This window comes from Salvelinus namaycush, chromosome 21, assembly GCF_016432855.1.
Source record: "Salvelinus namaycush isolate Seneca chromosome 21, SaNama_1.0, whole genome shotgun sequence".
Taxonomy (NCBI): domain Eukaryota; kingdom Metazoa; phylum Chordata; class Actinopteri; order Salmoniformes; family Salmonidae; genus Salvelinus; species Salvelinus namaycush.
Genome location: NC_052327.1, coordinates 45,910,452 through 45,934,586, shown reverse-complemented (window position 1 = coordinate 45,934,586; position 24,135 = coordinate 45,910,452). Strand labels below are relative to the sequence as shown.

The 24,135-nt window shown below is 41.9% G+C and overlaps 1 protein-coding gene across 1 annotated transcript in view; it reads right to left on the bottom strand.

Annotated features, from left to right (window-relative positions):
• The window catches only part of LOC120065928 (neural-cadherin-like), a 107,775-nt gene that overhangs the window by 45,425 nt on the left and 38,215 nt on the right, over positions 1 to 24,135 (bottom strand). Inside the window, exons 9-16 of the mRNA XM_039016969.1 lie at positions 23,913 to 24,081; positions 21,182 to 21,352; positions 20,654 to 20,826; positions 20,188 to 20,355; positions 19,600 to 19,849; positions 12,586 to 12,713; positions 11,991 to 12,177; positions 4,485 to 4,628 (exon numbers count right to left, since the gene is read on the bottom strand). Of these exons, the coding sequence (XP_038872897.1) occupies positions 4,485 to 4,628; positions 11,991 to 12,177; positions 12,586 to 12,713; positions 19,600 to 19,849; positions 20,188 to 20,355; positions 20,654 to 20,826; positions 21,182 to 21,352; positions 23,913 to 24,081 (1,390 nt within the window). The remainder of the gene's footprint in view (positions 1 to 4,484; positions 4,629 to 11,990; positions 12,178 to 12,585; positions 12,714 to 19,599; positions 19,850 to 20,187; positions 20,356 to 20,653; positions 20,827 to 21,181; positions 21,353 to 23,912; positions 24,082 to 24,135) is intronic.

Sequence of the window (24,135 nt, the reverse complement as noted above, 5' to 3'; positions counted from 1 at the left end):
GGCAGTATTGAGTAGCTTGGATGAAAGGTGCACAGAGTTGCCCAGAGTAAACGGCCTGCTCCTCAGTCCCAGTTGCTAATATATGCATATTATTATTAGTATTGGATAGAAAACACTCTGAAGTTTCTAAAACTGTTTGAATTATGTCTGTGAGTATAACAGAACTCATATGGCAGGCAAAAACCTGAGAAGAAATCCAACCAGGAAGTGAGAAATCTGAGGTTGGTCGATTTTCAACTCATCGCCTATTGAAAACACTGTAGGATATGGATCTGCACTTCCTACGGCTTCCACTAGATGTCAGCAGTCTATAGAACGTTGAATGAAGCTTCTACTGTGATGTTGAGCCGGATGGGAGCTGTTTGAGTCAGTGGTCTGGCAGAGAGCCAGTTCCTGGTCATGCGCAATCCACATGATATCGACTTGCGTTCCATTACTTCTATAGACACAAAGGAATTCTCCGGTTTGGAACATTATTGAATATTTATGATAACAACATCTTAAAGATTGATTCTATACTTAGTTTGACAAGTTTATTCGACCTGTAATATAACTTTTTGAAGCTTTCGTCCGACGTTCGCCTGGACCTGCACGAGCATTTGGATATATGTACTAAACGCGCTAACAAAAGTAGCTACTTGGACATAAATGATGGACATTACCGAACAAAACAAACATTTCTTGTGGAAGTGGGAGTCCTGGGAGTGCGTTCCGACAAAGATCAGCAAAGGTAGGTGAAGATTTATATTGCTTTTTATGAGTTTTGTTGACTGCACAATTTGGCGGGTAACTGTATGGCTTACTTTTGTGGCTGAACGCTGTTCTCAGATTATTGAATATTGTGCTTTTGCCGTAAAGATTTTTGAAATCTGACACAGCGGTTGCATTAAGAACAAGTGTATCTTTAATTCTATGTAAAACATGTATCTTTCATCAAAGTTTATGATGAGTATTTATGTTATTTGACGTGGATCTCTGCAATTTCTCCGGATATTTTGGAGGCATTTCTGAACATGGCGCCAATGTAAACTGAGGTCTTTGGATATAAATATGAACTTAATCGAACAAAACATATATGTATTGTGTAACATGAAGTCCTATGAGTGTCATCTGATGAAGATCATCAAAGGTTAGTGATTAATTTTATCTCTATGTCTGCTTTTTGTGACTACTGTCTTTGGCTGGAAAAATAGCTGTGTTTTTCTGTGATTTTGCAGTGACCTAACATAATCGTTTGTGGTGCTTTCGCTGAAAAGCCTATTTGAAATCGGACACTTTGGTGGGATTAACAACAAGATTACCTTTAAAATGGTATAAGATACATGTATGTTTGAGGAATTTTAATTATGAGATTTCTGTTGTTTGAATTTGGCGCCCTGCACTTTCACTGGCTGTTGTCATATCATCCCGTTAACAGGATTGCAGCCATAAGAAGTTTTAACAAGGTACACCTTTTAATTGATATGCATTCCAGGTGACTACCTCATGAAGCTTGTTGAGAGAATGCCAAGAGTGTGGAAAGTTGTCATCATGGCAAAAGGTAGCTACTTTGAATAATCTTAAATATAATATATTTTTTTATTTGTTTAACTCTTTTTTGGTTATGTGTTATTTCATAGTGTTAATGTCTTCACTGTTATTCTACAATGTAGAAAATAGTTTAAAAAATAAAGAAAAACCCTGGAATGGGTAGGTGTGTCTAAACTTTTTACTGGTGCTGTATATCCATTGATTCTTGAAGAATATAACTTATAAATGCCTCATGAGCTTAGTTCAACTGTCACAAACCATGGGAACCCAAAATATAAGCTTGTTTTACTCCAATGTTTGTAATCATTGTAAATGTAAACAAACACTTTATAGCTTCATAACATGGTTAAAACAATAATTTTCATATCATGGATGGTCAATCCTTGCATCCATACTGTAGCTCTGTCTACTAATCTGAGAATGGTTACATTTCTCCAGGCCCACCCCTCAGATTTTTACCAAAACAGAGGCGGGGTGCCCGTTTTGTTATTGTTACATCTGTAGATTTGCCCTTTAAACAGCTGCATATTATCAAGATATCAAAGTGTCACAAACAAAAGGTAAACAATTGTCCTATAGCAAATGCAGCATATGACAAAAATTCCCAAACAGCCTGCCCAAACAGCCTGTGTGTGTGAAAAATTCCTGTTTTTTTATTAGTTTTCTTAAATATTTTTCAGATTTGCACTCTCAAAATCACACTTTCTAAAAAAATAAATAAATAAAGTATAATTTGATGTTCTAAGTCCACAACAATGCTTAAACCACGTCATGGAACCATTTTGGAGGTCTGGGAAAATTGAGTATTTTTGTAATAATAATGTATTATTTTTTGTTTTTTCTCAATCAGATTTGTTGGACCTGGCTCCCCAGTGGGTGGGTCTGTGTCCACCCAGGCCCAGCTATGCCTACGCCCCTGATGCAAACAGGGCATGATAACTGAATTGCGCATCACAAAAAGCCTACAGCACCAACCAAGACTTAAGACCAAACATTTTCAATGCCTGGTTTACATACCCATTGTTGCCTTAGTTAGCATTTACTGGTAGATATCATGAGTTGAAACATCTTTCCTACCTACCCTACAGGCTACCGATGTCATTCTTCTGTGAGCTGCTCCATGTCAAAACCAGTTGAGAGCTGTGTGCTCTTGCTGTCTGCAGATGATAGTCAGTTGAAACTAGGCTATGTAAGGTGTGCATGTGAATATCTTTCACATGGTTTGCGATTGTGTAGGCTGCTTTGTGCATGATTTCTATGTTGTACTACATAATTGATAAGTCATATACCTCCACTACACTACTTTGATAACCATTAGTGGGGATTAAGTGACTACAAGCAATGCCCATAAAAAAATAGGGTATAGGGTTTATACCTGCGTATAGCCTCCACTATGCCACTAGCACTTTGTGTTTTATAAAAACTGCACTTTCCGAAATGAGTGCGCTGGTATTACAGTTGCTGTCCTTTCAGCTGTCACACACTGAAGGCCTAGGTCCAATAGGTTTGTCACTGCACAAACATGTCTATACTAGATATAAAGACTGCAGGTATTAATGTTTCAAGAAAGGATTGTATATATTTGGCCTGGCAAAGCGGTTTTATGCGCTTACTGAATGGAAGTTGATAATTACATGTTTTTTACTCTGCTGGTCTTGGGAAGAAATGATGAGTCCTAACTGTCCGAGACCGAGTCAAGACCAAGTACAAATGTATCTGACACTGAGACAAGACCGAGACACTCAAAATGTGGTCTTGAGACCAGACTCGAGACAGGTTGAGTACTACAGTATTGCACTTTTCATGTAGCCTACTTTTGGCCAGCTAACCACCGATCAAGCAACATTATGGACTAAACGTTCAAATCCTGTTGCTGACAGATTATTTTGCTGGAACAATATAGGTCAAATTAAGAACCTACATCTGTATGTCACTATGAGGGTTGAGAAATCAATGAGGAAGTAGATCTCTAGTGTGTGTCCATGGAGACCGTCCAGTGGGCTAATTTAGCCAGATAAAATAGTCCCATGGATATTTCATGACTCCCCTTTCAACCAGTCTGTTGTGTTAAAGGAGCTACAAGCCCAATGTAAATACTAGTCTAATCTCTGCTATTAACATAAATCAGCAGACAAAGTGCTCCCTCAGGGCTTTCCTATAAGCTTCTACTGCAGTTGAGCCCATGTGTGGATAAAAAAAAGACAGATTGGGTTTAGGCTCCTTTAAATGCTGGGGGCTGGTGCTGTCTGGTTGTTGATCTTGGCTTGGTTGCAGCTAGCGCTACATAGGCTACCCTATAAACTAAGCCGCACCAACCCCCGCTTGCGATAAATACTTGATTAACAACCCAAAACATAGCCGATATTACACAGAGTGTTGCCGCTGTACAGGGGATAAACTGGTTTATCACACCAAATCCCACCCACCTACTGTACTGTGTAGGAGAAGTGTGTCTGTCTTTTTAGAACATATGTGGTGTTGCATTACTTGACTATCAAATGGCTGCGTCTTAATGTAGCATGGTGCTCAGCTTATCTCGTCTCAGCATGATTGCAGCAGAGCTAAATCCAGATGGGGAGATGGCACTTGTGGTGAGTCATTTTGGAACATTTTAACCCTTCACTGCCCTCATTGTCTCTAAAACTAGACGAGTCTAGGGTTGGGAAAAATGTAATTCTTTGATTGACAGTTAACACTGCCCAAAGTCTAATGTCATACCAAGGAGAGTTTTGGCCCTGCACAGAATGTGAAAAATGTACTTTTCCCTCAGGTTTCTCATGAAATGTTATACCTGTGCCAGGTTACCTGCCTCACTGCCTTAACATACACTCCTGAGAAAAAATAAATGTTACACATTCACTAATTTCACTGCCATTAGTGCAAATGTGCCATCACTGGTGGAAATTCTTTGGGCTTCGCTGCTCTCTCTTTCTTCCTCATCCTTCCTTCCATACCTTCATCTTCGTCATTAGCACTGACGGTGACAACAGCCAGGCCGACATCTGCATCCTCGTCAACCCCAACTTCATAGAGGCGCTGAGCAAAGACGGGCTTGTTATCGTTCACGTCGCTGATGAAAACCCGCACATATGCTGTGTCTGCAAGAAGAATGACAAGCAAGAGAGAGATTAAACACCATACACCTACAACTCGCTCTGACATCCTCCTCTCTCTCATCTCATCCTTACACTTCTCTTTCCATCTCTTCCAATCCCTCTTTTCATCAGAGGATGTTGGCAGTCAGTGTGAGCCAATGACACTCTTGTGGGGAGAGAAGCACTTAACCTAATGTAATGTGCCTCACTTGACATGCAAATCAGAAATAATGTTATTGTCAACAAAGTGTTCGGAATTACAGAAATTATTCAACCAGGGTAGATGGTTCACTGTTTTAGCCAGGTAACATTTTGGTAGCAAATTGTGAGTAGCTAGACTTCCTCGGGAACAGACTTTTCTCAAATAAAAAAAGTTGAAGAACCTATCCACTTCTCCTCTGGGATGACAAGTGTTTACATCTCTGTCTGTCTGGTTCCTTTTTCACACCATTCCTTCTTTTTAACTCGTACATAGATATATTTAGCTAAATACATTTTGTGACGTGTTTGGCAGATGTGGTAGGCTCAGAAGGTAGAAACATGGCCATGTACTGCTATTTTTCTGTCTGCATTCTCCTGCACTCTCTCTCTCCCTCCCTCCTCCCGGGGGTAAACCCAACAGACAGGTAGTATTTACTAAGGAGATGAGCCCTTCTGCTGGTGCAGATATGTGGCAGAAGACAGCGCTAACACAGCGCTAAGGTTCATTTGGAAATGCTAAGCAGCCCCCTCACATCCCCTAGAGAGAAGGCTTTGCTGATCACCCTTACCCCTAATACCTTTTCCGCAAACATTTGTTAAAAACCCCTCATCCGTAACGCAAACCTTCCTATAACATTACCTGCGATACCAAAACAGAATGCATTCTGTCATCATGTAGGACCAAGCCAAACAGAAATTCTGATTTCTGAACAGTCAATTGAGAAATTCAAAAACATTTAGTAAAACGATGTACCACAACCCTCACAGCGTTTTGTAATACTTCTGACAGCCAACTTTCTGGCTCTGCCCAAAACTTCTGAACCTTATAGCATTCCCAGAAAGCATAGATTATTAAGTCATATATTCATTTTACACATAAGACATGGCTCTGCCGTTGTGCTGCATAATTTGTGGATTTTGTCTCTTGTATAATAAATTCTATATATTCGTTTATTCTGGATTAAGTGTACATTTTAGTTAATTGTAATTTCATTAGTTATGCTCCAACTTTCCCTCCATCTTGTTCAGATTGGTCTGCCATGTAGCACACTTCTGTCTATAGCTAACATGAGCTGCTCAGTATGTGTAGGTAATCCTTTCTAACGTTGCATTTTTGAAAGAGATCACTAACAACAGCAAATGTGTTGCTAAGGCTCTCCACCTTCTGGAGGATCAAGTTTTGAAATCAGTGGATTACCCAGTGGAAGCAAAGTATGATAGCTAAGGAGATGGAGAAAATTCAGGCGTTTGATTGCAAATGCGTATGGAGTCGAAAAGAGAACACAGAAGGCTGTGTTGAACTAAACACCTGTCTACGGATTACAACATTAAACTAAGGGCAACCATGGCATCCGTGACAGGGAGGGAAAAGCATTCATCCGTGTATACGGTAAGAGAGTCTAGCTAGATATTATATTATACATTTCTAATTTTGTCAGAAAGTCAATTTCATTGCAAGTTAAAGCGTACTGTTAGGTAGCTAGCTAACCTTAGCTGTCTGGCTCGCTAGCTAACGTTACGTGTATGATCTGTGTAGTAATATTATTTGTATCTCAGAGCCATTTGCATTGCTAGTTAGCCTAATGTTAGCTAGCTAGCTAACATTGAACCTAGTAGTTGGTTAGCTTTAGCTATGTGTACATTCATGCAGGGGAGTAATGTTATGAGTTGGGATTGGTTCATTGTTTAGCTAGCTAGCTAGTTACATGTCTAAACAAAAGACTCCACTATGCAAGTAAGCATTTCACTGTACCATTTACACCTTCTGTATCCTGTGCATGTAACAAATAAATGTAGATTTTATTTGATATAGTTTGTGTTTATCAGAGATGGTAATGTGAAGAAGAACATGACCTGCACAGATGTCAAATTAGGATATAACGTTAGGCCAATGAGACAGTGTCCAAGGTCTAAAATTCTCAGGTAGAACGCCCTGCTTTTGTATCACAGCCGGCCGTGACTGGGAGACCCATGAGGCGGTGCACAATTGGGCCGGCGTCATCCAGGATAGGCAAGGGTTTGGCTGGACGGGATGTCCTTGTCCCATCGCGCTCTAGCGACTCCTTGTGGTGGTCCTTGTAGTGGCGCCTAGAAGCTGACTCCGGTCACCAGTTATACAGTGTTTCCTCCAACACATTGGTGTGGCTGGGTTCCGGGTTAAGCGAGCAGTGTGTCAAGAAGCAGTGCGGTTTGACAGGGTCGTGTTTCGGAGGACGCATGGCTCTCAACCTTCACCTCTCCCGAGTCTATATGGGAGTTACAGCGATAGGACAAAACTGTCACTACGAATTGGATATCATGAAATTGCCGAGAAAAAGGGGAAAAAGTACAAAATAAAATAATATACACTACCGTTCAAAAGTTTGGGATCATTTAGAAATGTCCCTGTTTTTGAAAGAAAAGCACATTTTTTGTCCATTAAAATAACATCAAATTGATCAGAAAGACAGTGTAGACATTGTTAATGTTGTAAATGACTATTGTAGCTGGAAACGGCAGATCTTTTATGGAATATCTACGTAGGCGTACAGAGGCCCATTATCAGCAACCATCACTCCTGTGTTCCAATGGCACGTTGTGTTAGTTAATCCAAGTTTATCCTTTTAAAAGGCTAATTGATCATTAGAAAACCCTTTTGCAATTATGTTAGCACAGATGAAAACTGTTGTTCTGATTAATGAAGCAATAAAACTGGCCTTCTTTAGACTAGTTGAGTATCTGGAGCATCAGCATTAGTGGGTTCAATTACAGGCTCAAAATGGCCAGAAACAAAGAACTTTCTTCTGAAACTCGTCAGTCTATTCTTGTTCTGAGAAATGAAGACTATTCTATGTGAAAAATTGCCAAGAAACTGAAGATCTCATGCAAAGCTGTGTACTGAAGCAAGCTTCCAGAAAATTGGAACGGAAATGGCACCACACCAAACTAGAAGTCTTCCGACTGGCTTGGAAAGACCGTGCAGTATCGAAGAGCCCTCACTGCTGCTCGATCATCCTATTTTTCCTACTTAATTGAGGAAAAAATGAACAATCCAAAATGTATTTTTGATACTATCGCAAAGCTAACTAAAAAGCAGCATTCCCCAAGAGAGGATGGCTTTCACTTCAGCAGCGATAAATTCATGAACTTCTTTGAGGAAAAGATCATGATCATTAGAATGCAAATTACGGACTCCTCTTTAAATTTGCGTATTCCTCCAAAGCTCAGTTGTCCTGAGTCGGCACAACTCTGCCAGGACCTTGGATCAAGGGAGACACTCAAGTGTTTTAGTACTATATCTCTTGACACAATGATGAAAATAATCATGGCCTCCAAACCTTCAAGCTGCATACTGGACCCTATTCCAACTAAACTACTGAAAGAGCTGCTTCCTGTGCTTGGCCCTCCTATGTTGAACATAATAAACGGCTCTCTATACACCGGATGTGTACCAAACTCACTAAAAGTGGCAGTAATAAAGCCTCTCTTGAAAAAGCCAAACCTTGACCCAGAAAATATAAAAAACTATCAGCCTATATCGAATCTCCCATTCCTCTGATTTAAAAAAAAAGCTGTTGCACGGCAACTCACTGCCTTCCTGAAGACACACAATGTATACAAAACGCTTCAGTCTGGTTTTAGACCCCATCATAGCACTGAGACTGAACTTGTGAAGGTGGTAAATGACCTTTTAATGGCGTCAGACCGAGGCTCTGCATCTGTCCTCGTGCTCCGAGACCTTAGTGCTGCTTTTGATGCCATCGATCACCACATTCTTTTGGAGAGATTGGAAACCCAAATTGGTCTACACGGACAAGTTCTGGCCTGGTTTAGATCTTATCTGTCGGAAAGATATCAGTTTGTCTCTGTGGATGGTTTGTCCTCTGACAAATGACTGTAAATTTCAGTGTTCTTCAAGGTTTCGTTTTAGGACCACTATTGTTTTCACTATATATTTTACCTCTTGGTGATGTCATTCTGAAACATAATGTTAACTTTCCCTGCTATGTGGATGACACACAGCTGTACATTTCGATGAAACATGGTGAAGCCCCAAAATTGCCCTTGCTGGAAGCCTGTGTTTCAGACATAAGGAAGTGGATGGCTGCAAATGTTCTACTTTTAAACTCTGGAAAAAAACAGAGATACTTGTTCTAGGTCCCAAGAAACAAAGATATCTTCTGTTGAATCTGACAATTAATCTTGATGGTTGTACAGTCGTCTCAAATAAAACTGTGAAGGACCTCGGCGTTACTCTGGACCCTGATCTCTCTTTTGACAAACATATCAAGACGGTTTCAAGAACAGCTTTTTTCAATCTACGTAACATTGCAAAAATCAGAAACTTTGTGTCCAAAAATGATACAGAAAAATTTATCCATGCTCTTGTCACTTCTAGGTTAGACTACTGCAATGCTCTACTTTCCGGCTACCCGGGTAAAGCACTAAATAAACTTCAGTTAGTACTAAACACGGCTGCTAGAATCTTGACTAGAACCTAAGAATTTGATCATATTACTCCAGTTCTAGCCTCTCTACACTGGCTTCCTGTAAAGGCAAGGGCTGATTTCAAGGTTTTACTGCTAACCTACAAAGCATTACATGGGCTTGCTCCTACCTATCTTTCCGATTTGGTCCTGCCGTACATACCTACACGTACGCTACGGTCACAAAATGCAGGCCTCCTAACTGTCCCTAGAATTTCTAAGCAAACAGCTGGAGGCAGGGCTTTCTCCTATAGAGCTCCATTTTTATGGAATGGTCTGCCTACCCATGTGAGAGACGCAGACTCGGTCTCAACCTTCAAGTCTTTATTGAAGACTCATCTCTTCAGTAGGTCCTATGATTGAGTGTAATCTGTCCCAGGAGTGTGAAGGTGAACGGAAAGGCACTGGAGCAACGAACCGCCCTTGCTGTCTCTGCCTGGCCGGTTCCCCTCTCTCCACTGGGATTCTCTGCCTCTAACCCTATTACAGGGGCTGAGTCACTTGCTTACTGGTGCTCTTCCATGTCGTCCCTAGGAGGTGTGCGTCACTTGAGTGGGTTGAGTCACTGACGTGATCTTCCTGTCTGGGTTGGCACCCCCCCTTGGGTTGTGCAATGGCGGAGATCTTTGTGGGCTATACTCGGCCTTGTCTCAGGATGGTAAGTTGGTGGTTGAAGTTATCCCTCTAGTGGTGTGGGGGCTGTGCTTTGGCAAAGTGGGTGGGGTTATATCCTGCCTGTTTGGACCTGTCTGGGGGTATCGTCGGATGGGGCCACAGTGTCTCCCGACCCCTCCTGTCTCAGCCTACAGTATTTATGCTGCAGTAGTTTATGTGTCGGGGGCTAGGGTCAGTCTGTTATATTTGGAGTATATCTCCTGTCTTATCTGGTGTCCTGTGTGAATTTAAGTATGCTCTCTCTAATTCTCTCTCTCTTTCTTTCTCTCTTTCTTTCTTTCTTTCTCTCTCTCTCTCTCAGAGGACCTGAGCCCTAGGGCCATGCCTCAGGACTACCTGGCCTGATGACTCCTTGCTGTCCCCAGTCCACATGGCTGTGCTGCTGCTCCAGTTTCAACTGTTCTGCCTGCGGCTATGGAACCCTGACATGTTCACCGGACGTGCTACCTGTCCCAGACCTGCTGTTTTCAACTCTCTAGAGACAGCAGGAGCAGTAGAGATACTCTGAATGATTGGCTATGAAAAGCCAACTGACATTTACTCCTGAGGTGCTGACCTGTTGCACCCTCGACAACCACTGTGATTATTATTATTTGACCCTGCTGGTCATCTATGAACATTTGAACATCTTGGCCATGTTCTGTTATAATCTCCACCCGGCACAGCCAGAAGAGGACTGGCCACCCCTCATAGTCTGGTCCCTCTCTAGGTTTCTTCCTAGGTTTTGGCCTTTCTAGGGAGTTTTTCCTAGCCACTGTGCTTCTACACCTGCATTGCTTGCTGTTTGGGGTTTTAGGCTGGGTTTCTGTACAGCACTTTGAGATATCAGCTGATGTAAGAAGGGCTTTGTAAATAAATTTGATTTGATTTGTTTTGATACTACTCCCTTCACAGAGCAGAGCAAACTGGCCCTAACCAGAATAGAAAGAGGAGTGGGAGGCCCCGGTGCACAACTGAGCAATAGGGCAAGTACATATTATATATATATATATGTATATATATATATATATATATATATATATATATATAATATAATATAATACATAATTCCCTGCTTTCATTTCATCACACTCACATCCGTAAGCTATTTTCTGTAATTAGTTCGCCATTAACTTGTAAATATTGATCTTGTTGTGAGTTTATTTCCCTGTAATAATGAATAAAATTAGCTGAAGTTAAGATTTTGTCAGCTATATGATATGGCCATTATTTGAACTTCACATTAACTAGCTAGCTAACAAGCTAGAAACGAACCAAAACATTGTTTAGAAAGTTTATTTTAGTTGCCTGGTTTGCGAGATTGACATAGAGTATACTAAATTCATTTTTAAATGGATGGGTATATTGGTGTTAAAATACACCAGTTATGCTATTTTGGACCACCAGGCTACTGATGTCATGAAGCCTGTCATTTTTGTGTTTATACTTTTTCATAACGACAATGACAAATTTGATGTTGGACGACAATAAAATGTTCATAATGTCACTGCGACAACTTTATACAGACATGTCGATAGACGTAGTATAAACCAGCCTTTAGTCTTGAAATCTTTTGTTGTTTTGTACACTACAGTACTCACTCTGTTTAGCACATGGCCTCACATGTGAATCCTTAAAAAGATGGGTGGGGTTAAGGCTTAAGATGGTGGGAATGATGCTGAATGGGTGTAGACAAAAAAAGAGCTCTCTAGTAGGTATACCAAAACATTCAAGGGACATTTTCTCAAAAGTGGGGTTACAAGTTTATCAACTTTCAAAGAATAATTACTTTTCCATTGTTCTGCAAGTGTACTGTATGATATACCATTTTCTAGCTCTGAGTCTCTACTTTTATCCAACATAAAAAACACAATTTCATATTTTGCTAAATAAGACCAAACGGAGCAGGTCGGTCACATATACCAAACTGGGAAAAAACAGACTGAAACAGGGAGGGAGTAAGTGAACTTAGAAACTCGTTTTTGTTACCCATTGCAAACCTTTTTGCTACGTTGTGCCCTAATAAATACAACCCAGCCCTCACCAGAGTTGGGCTGTTTGTTCCTCCCGGGCCGTGCTGACTCCATGCCGTCTTCAGACTGAACCTCCAGTAGGTAGGATCCCTGCGCCTCGCGGTCAAACACAGCCTCTGTATAAATGGAGCCCAGCTCTGGATCTACACGAAACAGACGGTGGTCCCCACTACTGTCACTCAAGAGGGAGTAGGTGATCTATAGGACCACGACAGAGTACAATTAATGACGGTTCCCAAATTAAGAAGTGAACACATTACAGAAATCTGATGAGTTCCTGATATGGATGCCTTATAGCATCATTCTATCACATCCTTGTGGTCACTGCAACCGATGGAAACGCCAACGATAAACGATGCTGTGGTAATCGTGAGTGCGGGAGAGTAATTGTTCTACGCATGAGTCACACGACTGTTCATAGAAACTAGAGTCACTGCAACATAATCCTTATATAAGTTCTCCTTCACAGTCGTATGGTCAAAGCCACACAGGCAGAATAACACACAGTCCCAACCACTTGACCACCACAGCTATGTGATATTAAGTTATGGATGGGTCAATGGATGTTGTGTTGTGCTGTGTTAGATGTTGCAATGTGCCACTCACCTGTCCATTGAAAGCCAGGTCCTTGTCTTGAGCAGACACCTGGAGGACCATGGTCCCCACCTTGGCTCCCTCCGTCACTGAAGCCTCATAGATGGAGGAGGTGAAGAATGGAACATTGTCGTTCACATCTAAGAGACAAGATTGAAAACATAATTATTTGAAGATTCATTTCAGCATCTAAACCCAGGACTCAAAATTAAACATTTTCATTGGTAGCACTGGTGCTCCCAACTTAAAAAAGTTAGGAGCACCACGGAATTTAGGAGCCCCAGAAAATAAGATATTTTAAATTGATAGAGATACAGCCTATATTGGCCCTATATGAATTCTAGCTAATCACATGTTGTGCCCTAGAACCTAATATGTAACTCTGTAAATACATTAAATTATTATAATAGCTAAAATGTTGATACTGTATGAATACCTGTCATTGAACTTAAAAAGTCATTTGTGGAATATCAGGTTTCTACATTGTGTAAAAGCACTATTTTCCTACTGAGACGCATTACATTGATGGCAGGTTGGTTTTGACTATATGCAAGATATCTGTCATTCATTCATTGATCTCCTGAAGAAGAAGCTATCCCTTTTTCTTTCTGTGCCCCCAAATGTTTGGATATACTGGTAAAGTTACCAGGGCCCGGTTTCCTGATAGCAATGGAATTTAGGCTTTGGAGTGTTTTAACAATGCAAATTTCCTATAAAGGCTGAAGGTGTAACATGCATTTCCCAAAACATGTGCCAATACTGATAGGTTCGAAAGAAAGGCAGCGCTGATCTCTGATCAGCTTTCTCCATTCAAATCTTACCTGAACAGTATAATTATTTCACAACACTGATGACGGATCAGCTCATAGAGAGGCTGCAAATATTGAGGTGGCTTATTCAAATGCTTACCCAATAATAATGCACTTAATCACAGACTCATTTGGCACATCTTTGCACACATGTTGTTACACATCATGAAATATATTGAGGCAACAATTACAGACAGTGTAGCCTACAAATATATCTAAATTGACTGAACATTACATTTCAATATGACTTACAGTATCTTCAGAAATAATGTATTTTTTTATTTTTTTATTTCACCTTTATTTAACCAGGTAGGCTAGTTGAGAACAAGTTCTCATTTGCTACTGCGATCTGGCCAGGATAAAGCATAGCAATTCGACACATACAACAACACAGAGTTACACATGGAATAAACAAAACATACAGTCAATAATACAGTAGAAAAAAATGTCTATATACAATGTGAGCAAATGAGGTGAGATAAGGGAGGTAAAGGCAAAAAAAAGGCCATGGTGGCGAGGTAAATACAATATAGCAAGTAAAACACTGGAATGGTAGATTTGCAGTGGAAGAATGTGCAAAGTAGAAATAGAAATAATGGGGTGCAAAGGAGCAAAATAAATAAATAAATACAGTAGGGGAAGAGGTAGTTGTTTGGGCTAAATTATAGATAGGCCTATGTGCAGGTGCAGTAATCTGTGAGCTGCTCTGACAGCTGGTGCTTAAAGCTAGTGAGGGAGATAAGTGTTTCCAGCTTCAGAGATTTTTGCAGTTCGTTCCAGTCATTGGCAGCAGAGAACTGGAAGGAAAGACGACCAAAGGAGGAATTGGCTTTGGGGGTGACCAGTGAAATATACCTGCTGGAGCGCGTGCTACGGGTGGGTGCTGCTATGGTGACCAGTGAGCTGAGATAAGGCGGGGCTTTACCTAGCAGAGACTTGTAAATAACCTGTAGCCAGTGGGTTTGGCGACGAGTATGAAGCGAGGGCCAACCAACGAGAGGGTACAGGTCGCAATGGTGGGTAGTGTATGGGGCTTTGGTGACAAAACGGATGGCACTGTGATAGACCGCATCCAGTTTGTTGAGTAGAGTGTTGGAGGCTATTTTATAGATGACATCACCGAAGTCGAGGATCGGTAGGATGGTCAGTTTTACGAGGGTATGTTTGGCATCATGAGTGAAGGATGCTTTGTTGCAATATAGGAAGCCAATTCTATACTTCATTTTGGATAGGAGATGCTTAATGTGAGTCTGGAAGGAGAGTTTACAGTCTAACCAGACACCTAGGTATTTGTAGTTGTCCACGTATTCTAAGTCAGAGCCGTCCAGAGTAGTGATGCTGGACGGGCGAGCAGGTGCGGGCAGTGATCGGTTGAATAGCATGCATTTAGTTTTACTTGCATTTAAGAGCAGTTGGAGGCCACGGAAGGAAAGTTGTATGGCATTGAAGCTCGTCTGGAGGTTAGTTAACACAGTGTCCAAAGAGGGGCCAGAAGTATACAGAATGGTGTCGTCTGCGTAGAGGTGTATCAGAGAATCACCAGCAGCAAGAGCAACATCATTGATGTGTACAGAGAAGAGAGTCGGCCCGAGGATGGAACCCTGTGGCACCCCCATAGAGACTGCCAGAGGTCCGGACAACAGGCCTTCCAATTTGACACACTGAACTCTATCAGAGAAGTAGTTGGTAAACCAGGCGAGGCAATCATTTGAGAAACCAAGGCTGTCGAGTCTGCCAATAAGAATGTGGTGATTGACAGAGTCGAAAGCCTTGGCCGGGTCGATGAATACGGCTGCGCAGTAATGCCTCTTATCGATGCCGGTTATGATGTCGTTTAGGACCTTGAGCGTGGCTGAGGTGCACCCATGACCAGCTCTGAAACCAGATTGCATAGCGGAGAAGGTACGGTGGGATTCGAAATGGTCGGTAATCTGTTTGTTAACTTGGCTTTCGAAGACCATAGAAAGACAGGGTAGGATAGATATAGGTCTGTAGCAGTTTGGGTCTAGAGTGTCACTTCCTTTGAAGAGGGGGATGACCGCGGCAGCTTTCCAATCTTTGGGAATCTCAGACGATACGAATGAGAGGTTGAACAGGCTAGTAATAGGGTTTGCAACAATTTCGGCAGATCATTTTAGAAAGAGAGGGCCCAGATTGTCTAGCCCAGCTGATTTGTAGGGGTCCAGATTTTGCAGCTCTTTCAGAACATCAACTATCTGGATTTGGGTGAAGGAGAAATGGTGGGGGCTTTGGCGGGTTGCTGTGGAGGGTGCCGGGCAGTTGACCGGGGTAGGAGTAGCCAGGTGGAAAGCATGGTCAGCCGTAGAAAAATGCTTATTGAAATTCTCAAATATAGTGGATTTATTGGTGGTGACAGTGTTTCCTAGCCTCAGAGCAGTGGGCAGCTGGGAGGAGGTGCTCTTATTCTCCATGGACTTTACAGTGTCCCAGAACTTTTTTGAGTTAGTACTACAGGATGCAAATTTCTGCTTGAAAAAGCTAGCCTTAGCTTTCCTAACTGCCTGCGTATATTTGTTCCTAACTTCCCTGAAAAGTTGCATATCGCGGGGGCTATTCGATGCTAATGCAGAATGCCACAGGATGTTTTTGTGCTGGTCAAGTGCAGACAGGGCTGGAGTGAACCAAGGACTATATCTATTCCTAGTTCTACATTTTTTGAATGGGGCATGCTTATTTAAGATGGTGAGGAAGGCACTTTTAAAGAACAGCCAGGCATCATCTACTGACGGGATGAGGTCAATGTCATTCCAGGACACCCCGGCCAGGTCGATTAGAAAGGCCTGCTCGCAGAAGTGTTTTAGGGAGCGTTTGACAGTGATGAGGGGTGGTCGTTTGGTCGCAGACCCATTACGGATGCAGGCAATGAGGCAGTGATCGCTGAGATCTTGATTGAAAACAGCAGAGGTGTATTTGGTGGGCGAGTTAGTTAGGATGACATCTATGAGGGTGCCCGTGTTTACGGATTTGGAGTTGTACCTGGTAGGTTCATTGATAATTTGTGTGAGATTGAGGGCATCAAGCTTAGATTGTAGGATGGCCGGGGTGTTAAGCATGTCCCAGTTTAGGTCGCCTAGCAGCACGAGCTCAGAAGATAGATGGGGGGCAATCAATTCACATATGGTATCGAGGGCACAGCTGGGGGCAGAGGGAGGTCTATAGCACGCGGCAACAGTGAGAGACTTGTTTCTGGAAATGTGAATGTTTAGAAGTAGAAGCTCGAATTGTTTGGGTACAGACTTGGATAGTAATACAGAACTCTGCAGGCTTTCTTAGCAGTAGATTGCAACACCGCCCCCTTTGGTTTGGCAGTTCTATCTTGGCGGAAAATGTTATAGTTTTGCGATGGAGATTTCAGGTTTTTGGTGGTTTTCCTAAGCCAGGACTAAGACAACCGGGTTAGCAGAGTGTGCTAAAGCAGTGAGTAAAACAAACTTAGGGAGTAGGCTTCTAATGTTAACATGCATGAAACCAAGGCTTTTACGGTTACAGAAGTCAACAAATGAGAGCACCTGGGGAGTGGGAGTGGGGCTAGGCACTGCAGGACCTGGATTAACCTCTACATCACCAGAGGAACAGAGGAGAAGTAGGAGAAGGGTACGGCTAAATGCTATACGAACTGGCCGTCTAGCACGTTCGGAACAGAGAGTAAAAGGAGCAGGTTTCTGGGCTCGATAGCATAGATTCAAGGCATAGTGTACAGACAAAGGTAAGGTAGGATGTAAGTACATTGGAGGTAAACCTAGGCATTGAATAATAATGAGAGAGATATAGTCTCTAGAGACGTTTAAACCAGGTGATGTCATCGCATATGTAGGAGGTGGAACAACATGGTTGGTTAAGGCATATTGAGCAGGGCTAGAGGCTCTACAGTGAAATAAGACAGTAATCACTAACCAGGACAGTAATGGACGAGGCATATTGGACAATTAGAGAGAGGCATGCGTAACCAAGTGAACATATTGGTCCAGTGAGTGGTTGGGCTGACTGGGGACACGGCGATTCAGATAGTTAGCAGGCCAATGCTAACAAGCTAACAGTTAGTAGGCCGGGGCTAAACAAGCTAGCAGTTAGCAGACCGGGGCTGGCAAGCTAGCAGTTAGCAGACCGGGGAAGGCAAGCTAGCAGTTAGCAAACCGGGGCAAGCAAGCTAGCAGTTAGCAGACCAGGGCCGGCAAGCTAGCAGTTCGGGGCTAGCAAGTTAGCCTTTGGGGGACGTCGCGATGGGGGTAAGTCTGTTTTTGCCTCTTCGTGCGGTGACGTCGATAGACCAGTCGTGGAATTAGTAGGGTTCCAGGTAGCTCTAGGTAGCTAGCAGGCCTAGCAGGTTAGCAGAATGGGCCTTCAGCGGGCGTCGCACCTGAGGGGCTTGTTGGAGTCCTCGTGCAGATTATGTCGGTATTCCAGTCGTAGAGGATCGGCGGGGTTCCGTGCCCCGTACCGGCAGTAGAAGGGGTCTGGATATTGTAGCCCAGGAGTGGGCTTCGGTGGTAGCACAGGAGCCCTGCTTGCACCGGTATGGAAACGCTAGCCAGGAGTGGTCACCCGGGACTGCGGTTAGCTAGTTGCGAAGATCCAGATGAAAATGTTCAGAGTTTGCGGTAGGAATCCGGGGATATGGAGAGAAATAGTTCGGTTATGCTCTGGTTTGAGTCACGTTGTTCGAACTGGCGAGAGCTTTCCGAGCTAAAGGTTAGCTGATGACCGCTAGCAATGGTTTGCTAACTGATAGCTGGTAACGTTAGGTAGTTAGCTGGCTATCTTCAGTTGAGGGATTCCAGATCTGAAGTAAATAGAAATACTTTAGAAAAAAAAGCAGATCCACGCCACATTGGGTGAGGCGGGTTGCAGGAGAGTATTTAGAAGTTGCTGTTTAGGAAGATATATTAAAAAGATATGCGAAGAAAAATATGTAAAAAGATATATACAAGGGACAGGACAAAGATGTCTGACTGCTACGCCATCTTGGATTGCAGAAAAATGATGGTGTATACCCCTTGACATATTGCACATTTTGTTGTGTTACAGCCTGAATTCAAAATGGATTAAAAAATAATAATTCTCACCCATCTACACAAAATACCCCATAATGACAAAATGAAAACATGTTTTTAGAAATGTTTGCACATTTATTGAAATTAAAATAAAGAAATATCTCATTTATATAAGTAACCACAGAGTCAATATATGTTAGAATCATATTTGGCAGTGATTACAGCTGAGTCTTTCTTGGTAAGTCTCTAAGAGCTTTGCACACCTAGATTGTACAATATTTGGCCAATATTATTTTAAAAATTCTTCAAACTGTCAAATTGCGTGTTGATCATTGCTAGACAACCATTTTCAAGTCTTGCCATAGATTTTGAAGCCGATTTAAGCCAAAACTATAACTCGGCCACTCAGGAACATTCACTGTCTTCTTGGTAAGCAACTCCAGTGTAGATTTTGCCTTGTGTTTTAGGTTATTGTCCTGCTGAAAGGTGAATTCATCTCCTAGTGTCTGGTGGAAAGAAGACTGAACCAGGTTTTCTTATAGGATTTGCCTGTGCTTAGCTCCATGCTTTGCCTGTGCTTAGCTCCATTCCATTTATTTTCTTATCCCCCAAAACACCCCAGTCCATAACAATTACAAGTGTGCCCATAACATGATGCAGCCACCACTACACTTGAAAATATGGAGAGTTGTACTCAGTGTTGTATTGTATTTGCACAAACATAACACGTTGTATTCATGTTTTGCAATATTACTTTAGTGCCTTGTTGCAAACAGGATGCATCTTTTGGAATATTAGTATTGTGTACAAGCTTCATTCTTTTTATGCTGTCAATTAGGTTAGTATTGTGGAGTGATCCATCCTCAGTTTTCTCCTATCACAGCCATTAAACTCTGTTCAGTATTTAAGCTTTTCACTGACTTTGTGCTAATGGATGTATACAATTACAGATTTCAAAGAATAATATTATATAATTATAGCTGAGAAAAAATTATGTATGAGTCATGGATCAATGTCAACAGAAGACAATAATGAATGCTTACAATTCACCCAGGGGCTGCTTTAACTTCCTCTGAAGTGACATTTTCACTTAGTCTCCCAGTGACATCAATTCATGACTCAGTAAAAAAAATTGACGTTAAGTGGAAGTTAGGATTTGCCCCCTAGTGATGGGGCATTTGCAGGGTGTCTGAGTTGAGACCTACCTGTGATGTTGACATAGACGGTGGTGAATGCAGCCAGAGGTACCGCTGCTAAGTTCTGAGCCCGCACCCTCAGGGAGAAACTGGGCGTGGTCTCGTAGTCCAGAGGCTCCGAAACCAGGATGGAGGCTGAGCCATCCTCGCGATTGGGCGACAGGTAGAAGCGCACGGGCATGTTAGTCTCCGGGACCACACCCTCCTCCAGGTTATAGGTCACCCTGGGGTCGCCTAGCAACGAGGTTGCTTTGATCATCTGACAAAAACAGAACGCAAATAATCTTTTGGGGGAGGTAAATACGACAAAAACATTCAATGTTATACAATCTTATACACTCCGGTATAATATTGAGGTCATTTGTTTGTGGAGCAACAATTAGCGCTCATTGTCCAGTCAATTAGTGCTTACTGATTAAATCAGAGCGTGCAACCGAAAATGTAATCAACAAAAAAAAGTAATGAACATTTCTGCAAAAAATTTACTAACATGTATGCAGCCAGCAAACCAAATAGCTAAAAAAAGGTACCCCCATATGCCATAATGAGATTGGCTTCCCATGCCACCCAGGCTGGTACCCGGACTGTTCCACGCACCACAATGGGGGTATCCCTGGCAGTGTTCTCTGGGATGACCACGCTGTAGCTGTCCTTCTCCCACTGCGGGGGCTGGTTCTTCACATTGGTAATGGTCACAGACATCTCTACAGATGTGCTGCGGTTCCCCCCGTCCGTGGCCATAATCTCCCGGTTGATGTAGGACCTCTGAAGTCAAAACAATAGCAAGAAAATATGATTCTGTCTGAAATACGGTTCATTTAGTTCATTAAGCCTGATACGGTCCAGTAAGTTTATGGCACTGTATTTTATACTGCTATATAGCTGTATCACTTGCACTGATCAATTCTACCGTGCTTGAGCAAGATGCTGGTTGACTGACTGGTTGACCGGCTGGATGACTGACCTGTGGTTGACTGATATATGATAAGAGCTTGTTGACTGATGGTAGACTGACCTGTGATATGGGCTGGTTGACTGAATGGTTGACGTCTGGTTGACTGACCTGTGATATGGGCTGGTTGACGTACACCCAGCCGGTAACAGGGTTGACCCTCAGGTACTCAGGCTGCTCCTGGGATATGGAGTAGGTGACGGCAGCGTTGGTACCAAAGTCGTCGTCATGTGCTGCCACACGCAGGAAACTGGTGCCGATCATTGTGTCCTCTCTCAGAAAATCTGTGAGAGACAATAACAGACAAAATAATATGCTCAACACTCTGGAGCAAGGTCACGGTCGGTCACAGGCTGAATCAGTAGACCACAAATCAATTGTTTACATACTTAAGTGTGTTTATGTATGTTTACATCTTTATGTATGGCAATACAGTTAAAGACATAATGGCAACATGATGGATTATGATGAAAACTTGCACCAGAGAATAAAGTAAAAAGGAACGTACATAAACCCTTTTCGAAAGCTTTGGTTAATAGTCTATATCATTAAAATGAATGATTAGTCTAACATCAACCATACGTATTATTAATATTACAATCATATTATGTATTATCATATGTATACTACGACACTCACACTCGTAGCGCAGGTTCTCAAACTTGGGGCTGTTGTCATTCTGGTCCAGGATGAGGACATGGAGCTGACAGATCCCTATAAGGGGCTCCTCAGCCCAGTCTGTAGCCGTCACCGTGATAGAGTACTCTCTCTGACGCTCCCGGTCGAACCGCCGCGCTGTCACAATCACACCTGAGGTCAGAGGTCAAAGGTCATGACTAGACCCCTTGAGTTTTCCTGTGGTAACTATGTGGCCATGAAATTGAGGAAAAACTCTGGGCACTAGTTTTAGCCTCAAATTTCAGTCCTTAAAACTTCTTGTCAATAGGGGGGCGCTGTTTTCACTTTGGAAAAAATCGTGCCCAATTTAAACGGCCTCGTACTCTATTCTAGATCATACAATATGCATATTATTATTACTATTGGATAGAAAACACTCTCAAGTTTCTAAAACTGTTTGAATTATATCTGTGAGTAAAACAGAACTCATTTGGCAGCAAACTTCCAGACAGGAAGTGAAAATTCTGAAAATGGGGCTCTGTGTCAGTGCCTGCCTATTCAACTGGCTTATATTTATCGATATACATGCACTTCATACGCCTTCCACTAGATGTCAACAGGCAGTGGAAGGTGGAATGGGGTGTCTAGCTTGATCTGAGGTTGAACAAGAGCTTTTGGAGTGGCAGGTCAGCCATTTTGTCAGTTTTCCAAGGCGCGAGAAGGACCTCGACATTGCCTTCTGAAAAGCGTTCGGTTTACACGGCGAATATCTCCGGCTCTGATTTTATTTGATACATATTAGAAAAACATCATAAAATAGGTTTTTTCAACCGAGTTTCATCAGTTTATTCAACGTTTATTGGGACTTTTGGAGTTTTCCGTTCTTTGCGCCAAGAGAGGGTGGGAATGTTAGTAACATTGGCTAGCATTGTGGCGCGAATTCGACAGAAGAAATGGACATTCTAAAACCAAACAACGATTTATTCTGGACCAAGGACTCCTTGTATAACATTCTGATGGAAGCTCAACAAAAGTAAGAAAACATTTATGATGTTATTTCGTATTTCTGTGTAAATTGTTGAGTCCTATTCTCCGCCGTTTTGGTGAGTGCTGTCTCACAATAACGCAAGCTGTATGTTATGGTAAAGTTATTTTTTAAATCTAACACAGCGGTTGCATTAAGAACCAGTGTATCTTTCATTTGCCATACAACAAGTATTTTTATGTAAAGTTTATGATGAGTTCTTTGGTCAGATTAGGTGAGTGTCCAAAATATCTCTGGAGATTCTGGTGAATCGATGCTACGTATTCACAATGTATAATCAGGATTTGTAGCTCTAAATATGCACATTTTCGAACAAAACATAATTGTATTGTATAACATGATGTTATAAGACTGTCATCTGATGAATTTGTTCAAGGTTAGTGATTAATTTTATATCTTTTGCTGGTTTTTGCGATAGCTACCTTTTGCGGTGAATAAATGCGTTTGTGTGTTTGGCTATTGTGGTAAGCTAATATAATTCTATATTGTGTTTTCGCTGTAAAACACTTAAAAAATCGGAAATATTGGCTGGATTCACAAGATGTTTATCTTTCATTTGCTGTACACCATGTATTTTTCATAAATGTTTTATGATGAGTATTTATGTATTTCACGTTGATCTCTGTAATTATTCTGGCTGCTTTGGTGATATTTTTGATGGTAGCTGCAATGTAAAACTATGATTTATACCTCAAATATGCACATTTTCGAACAAAACATAAATATATTGTATAACATGTTATAAGACTGTCATCTGATGAAGTTGTTTCTTGGTTAGTGACTAATTTTATCTCTATTTGGTCGGTTTTGTGATAGCTACCTATGCGGTAGAAACATGGTGAAAATATGCGGTTGAGTCTTTGGCTATTGTGGTTAGCTAATATAAATACATATTGTGTTTTCGCTGTAAAACATTTTAAAAATCGGAAATGATGGCTGGATTCACAAGATGTTTATCTTTCATTTGCTGTATTGGACTTGTGATTTCATGAAAATTATATTATATGATATCCCTGTCCCGTTAGGCTAGGCTAGGCTAGGCTAGGCTATGCTAGTCAGCTTTTTTGATGAGGAGGATCCCGGATCCGGGATGGGTATCACTGAAAGGTTAAGTTTTTATTTTTCATGGTCAGCTCATGTGGTCAGGAAAAACTCAAGGTCGTAGTCACAACTCAGGGTTAGAGTGGCTTGTTAATATAATAGCTCTATTTGTCATGACATTATTGATTAACATATTGTTCTACTTATCCTGAAACCATTTATAATTAATACAGTATATTGTTATACTACAAAACATGGTTACAGGACATAAATAAAGGTTAAGTATGAGGTGTAACACTTCATTTCAATGGGGCTCTTTGGATTATTGTACAGGTATAAGAGGTCATTTATCGGGCATAAGCATTATTCTTTTTTTTATGAAGAGTGTGAAGACTGCATGGGAATTGTAGATTCTGCTACATTTTTACCAGTTCTTTTTCAGGTCAGTTTCAGCTGCCATGTTGTAATCCCAATATGCTCACATCCTGCTTGGCTATGGCTACGGCTATGTCTATGGGGCTGTGACTATGGGTCTATGGGGCTGTGACTATGGGTCTATGGGGCTGTGACTATGGGTCTATGGGGCTGTGACTATGGGTCTATGGCTATCTCAACAAGTACCACCACGGCTAACTGGACTGTGGGATCCTTGCCGACTGTACCTACCTGTGTCAGGGTGGACTCTGAAGGCAGGTATGGCGCTGTCTCTGTGCATCAGGCCGTACTTGACCTTCCCATTGGCCCCCTCGTCTGCATCCACCGCGTGCACTTGTAATACGAAGGTCCCTGTGGGCTGGTTCTCCAACACGGACGCCTGCTCCCTGTACTGCTGACACTGAGAGAGGGAGTGTGTGTGTGTGTGTGTGTGTGTGTGTGTGTGTGTGTGTGT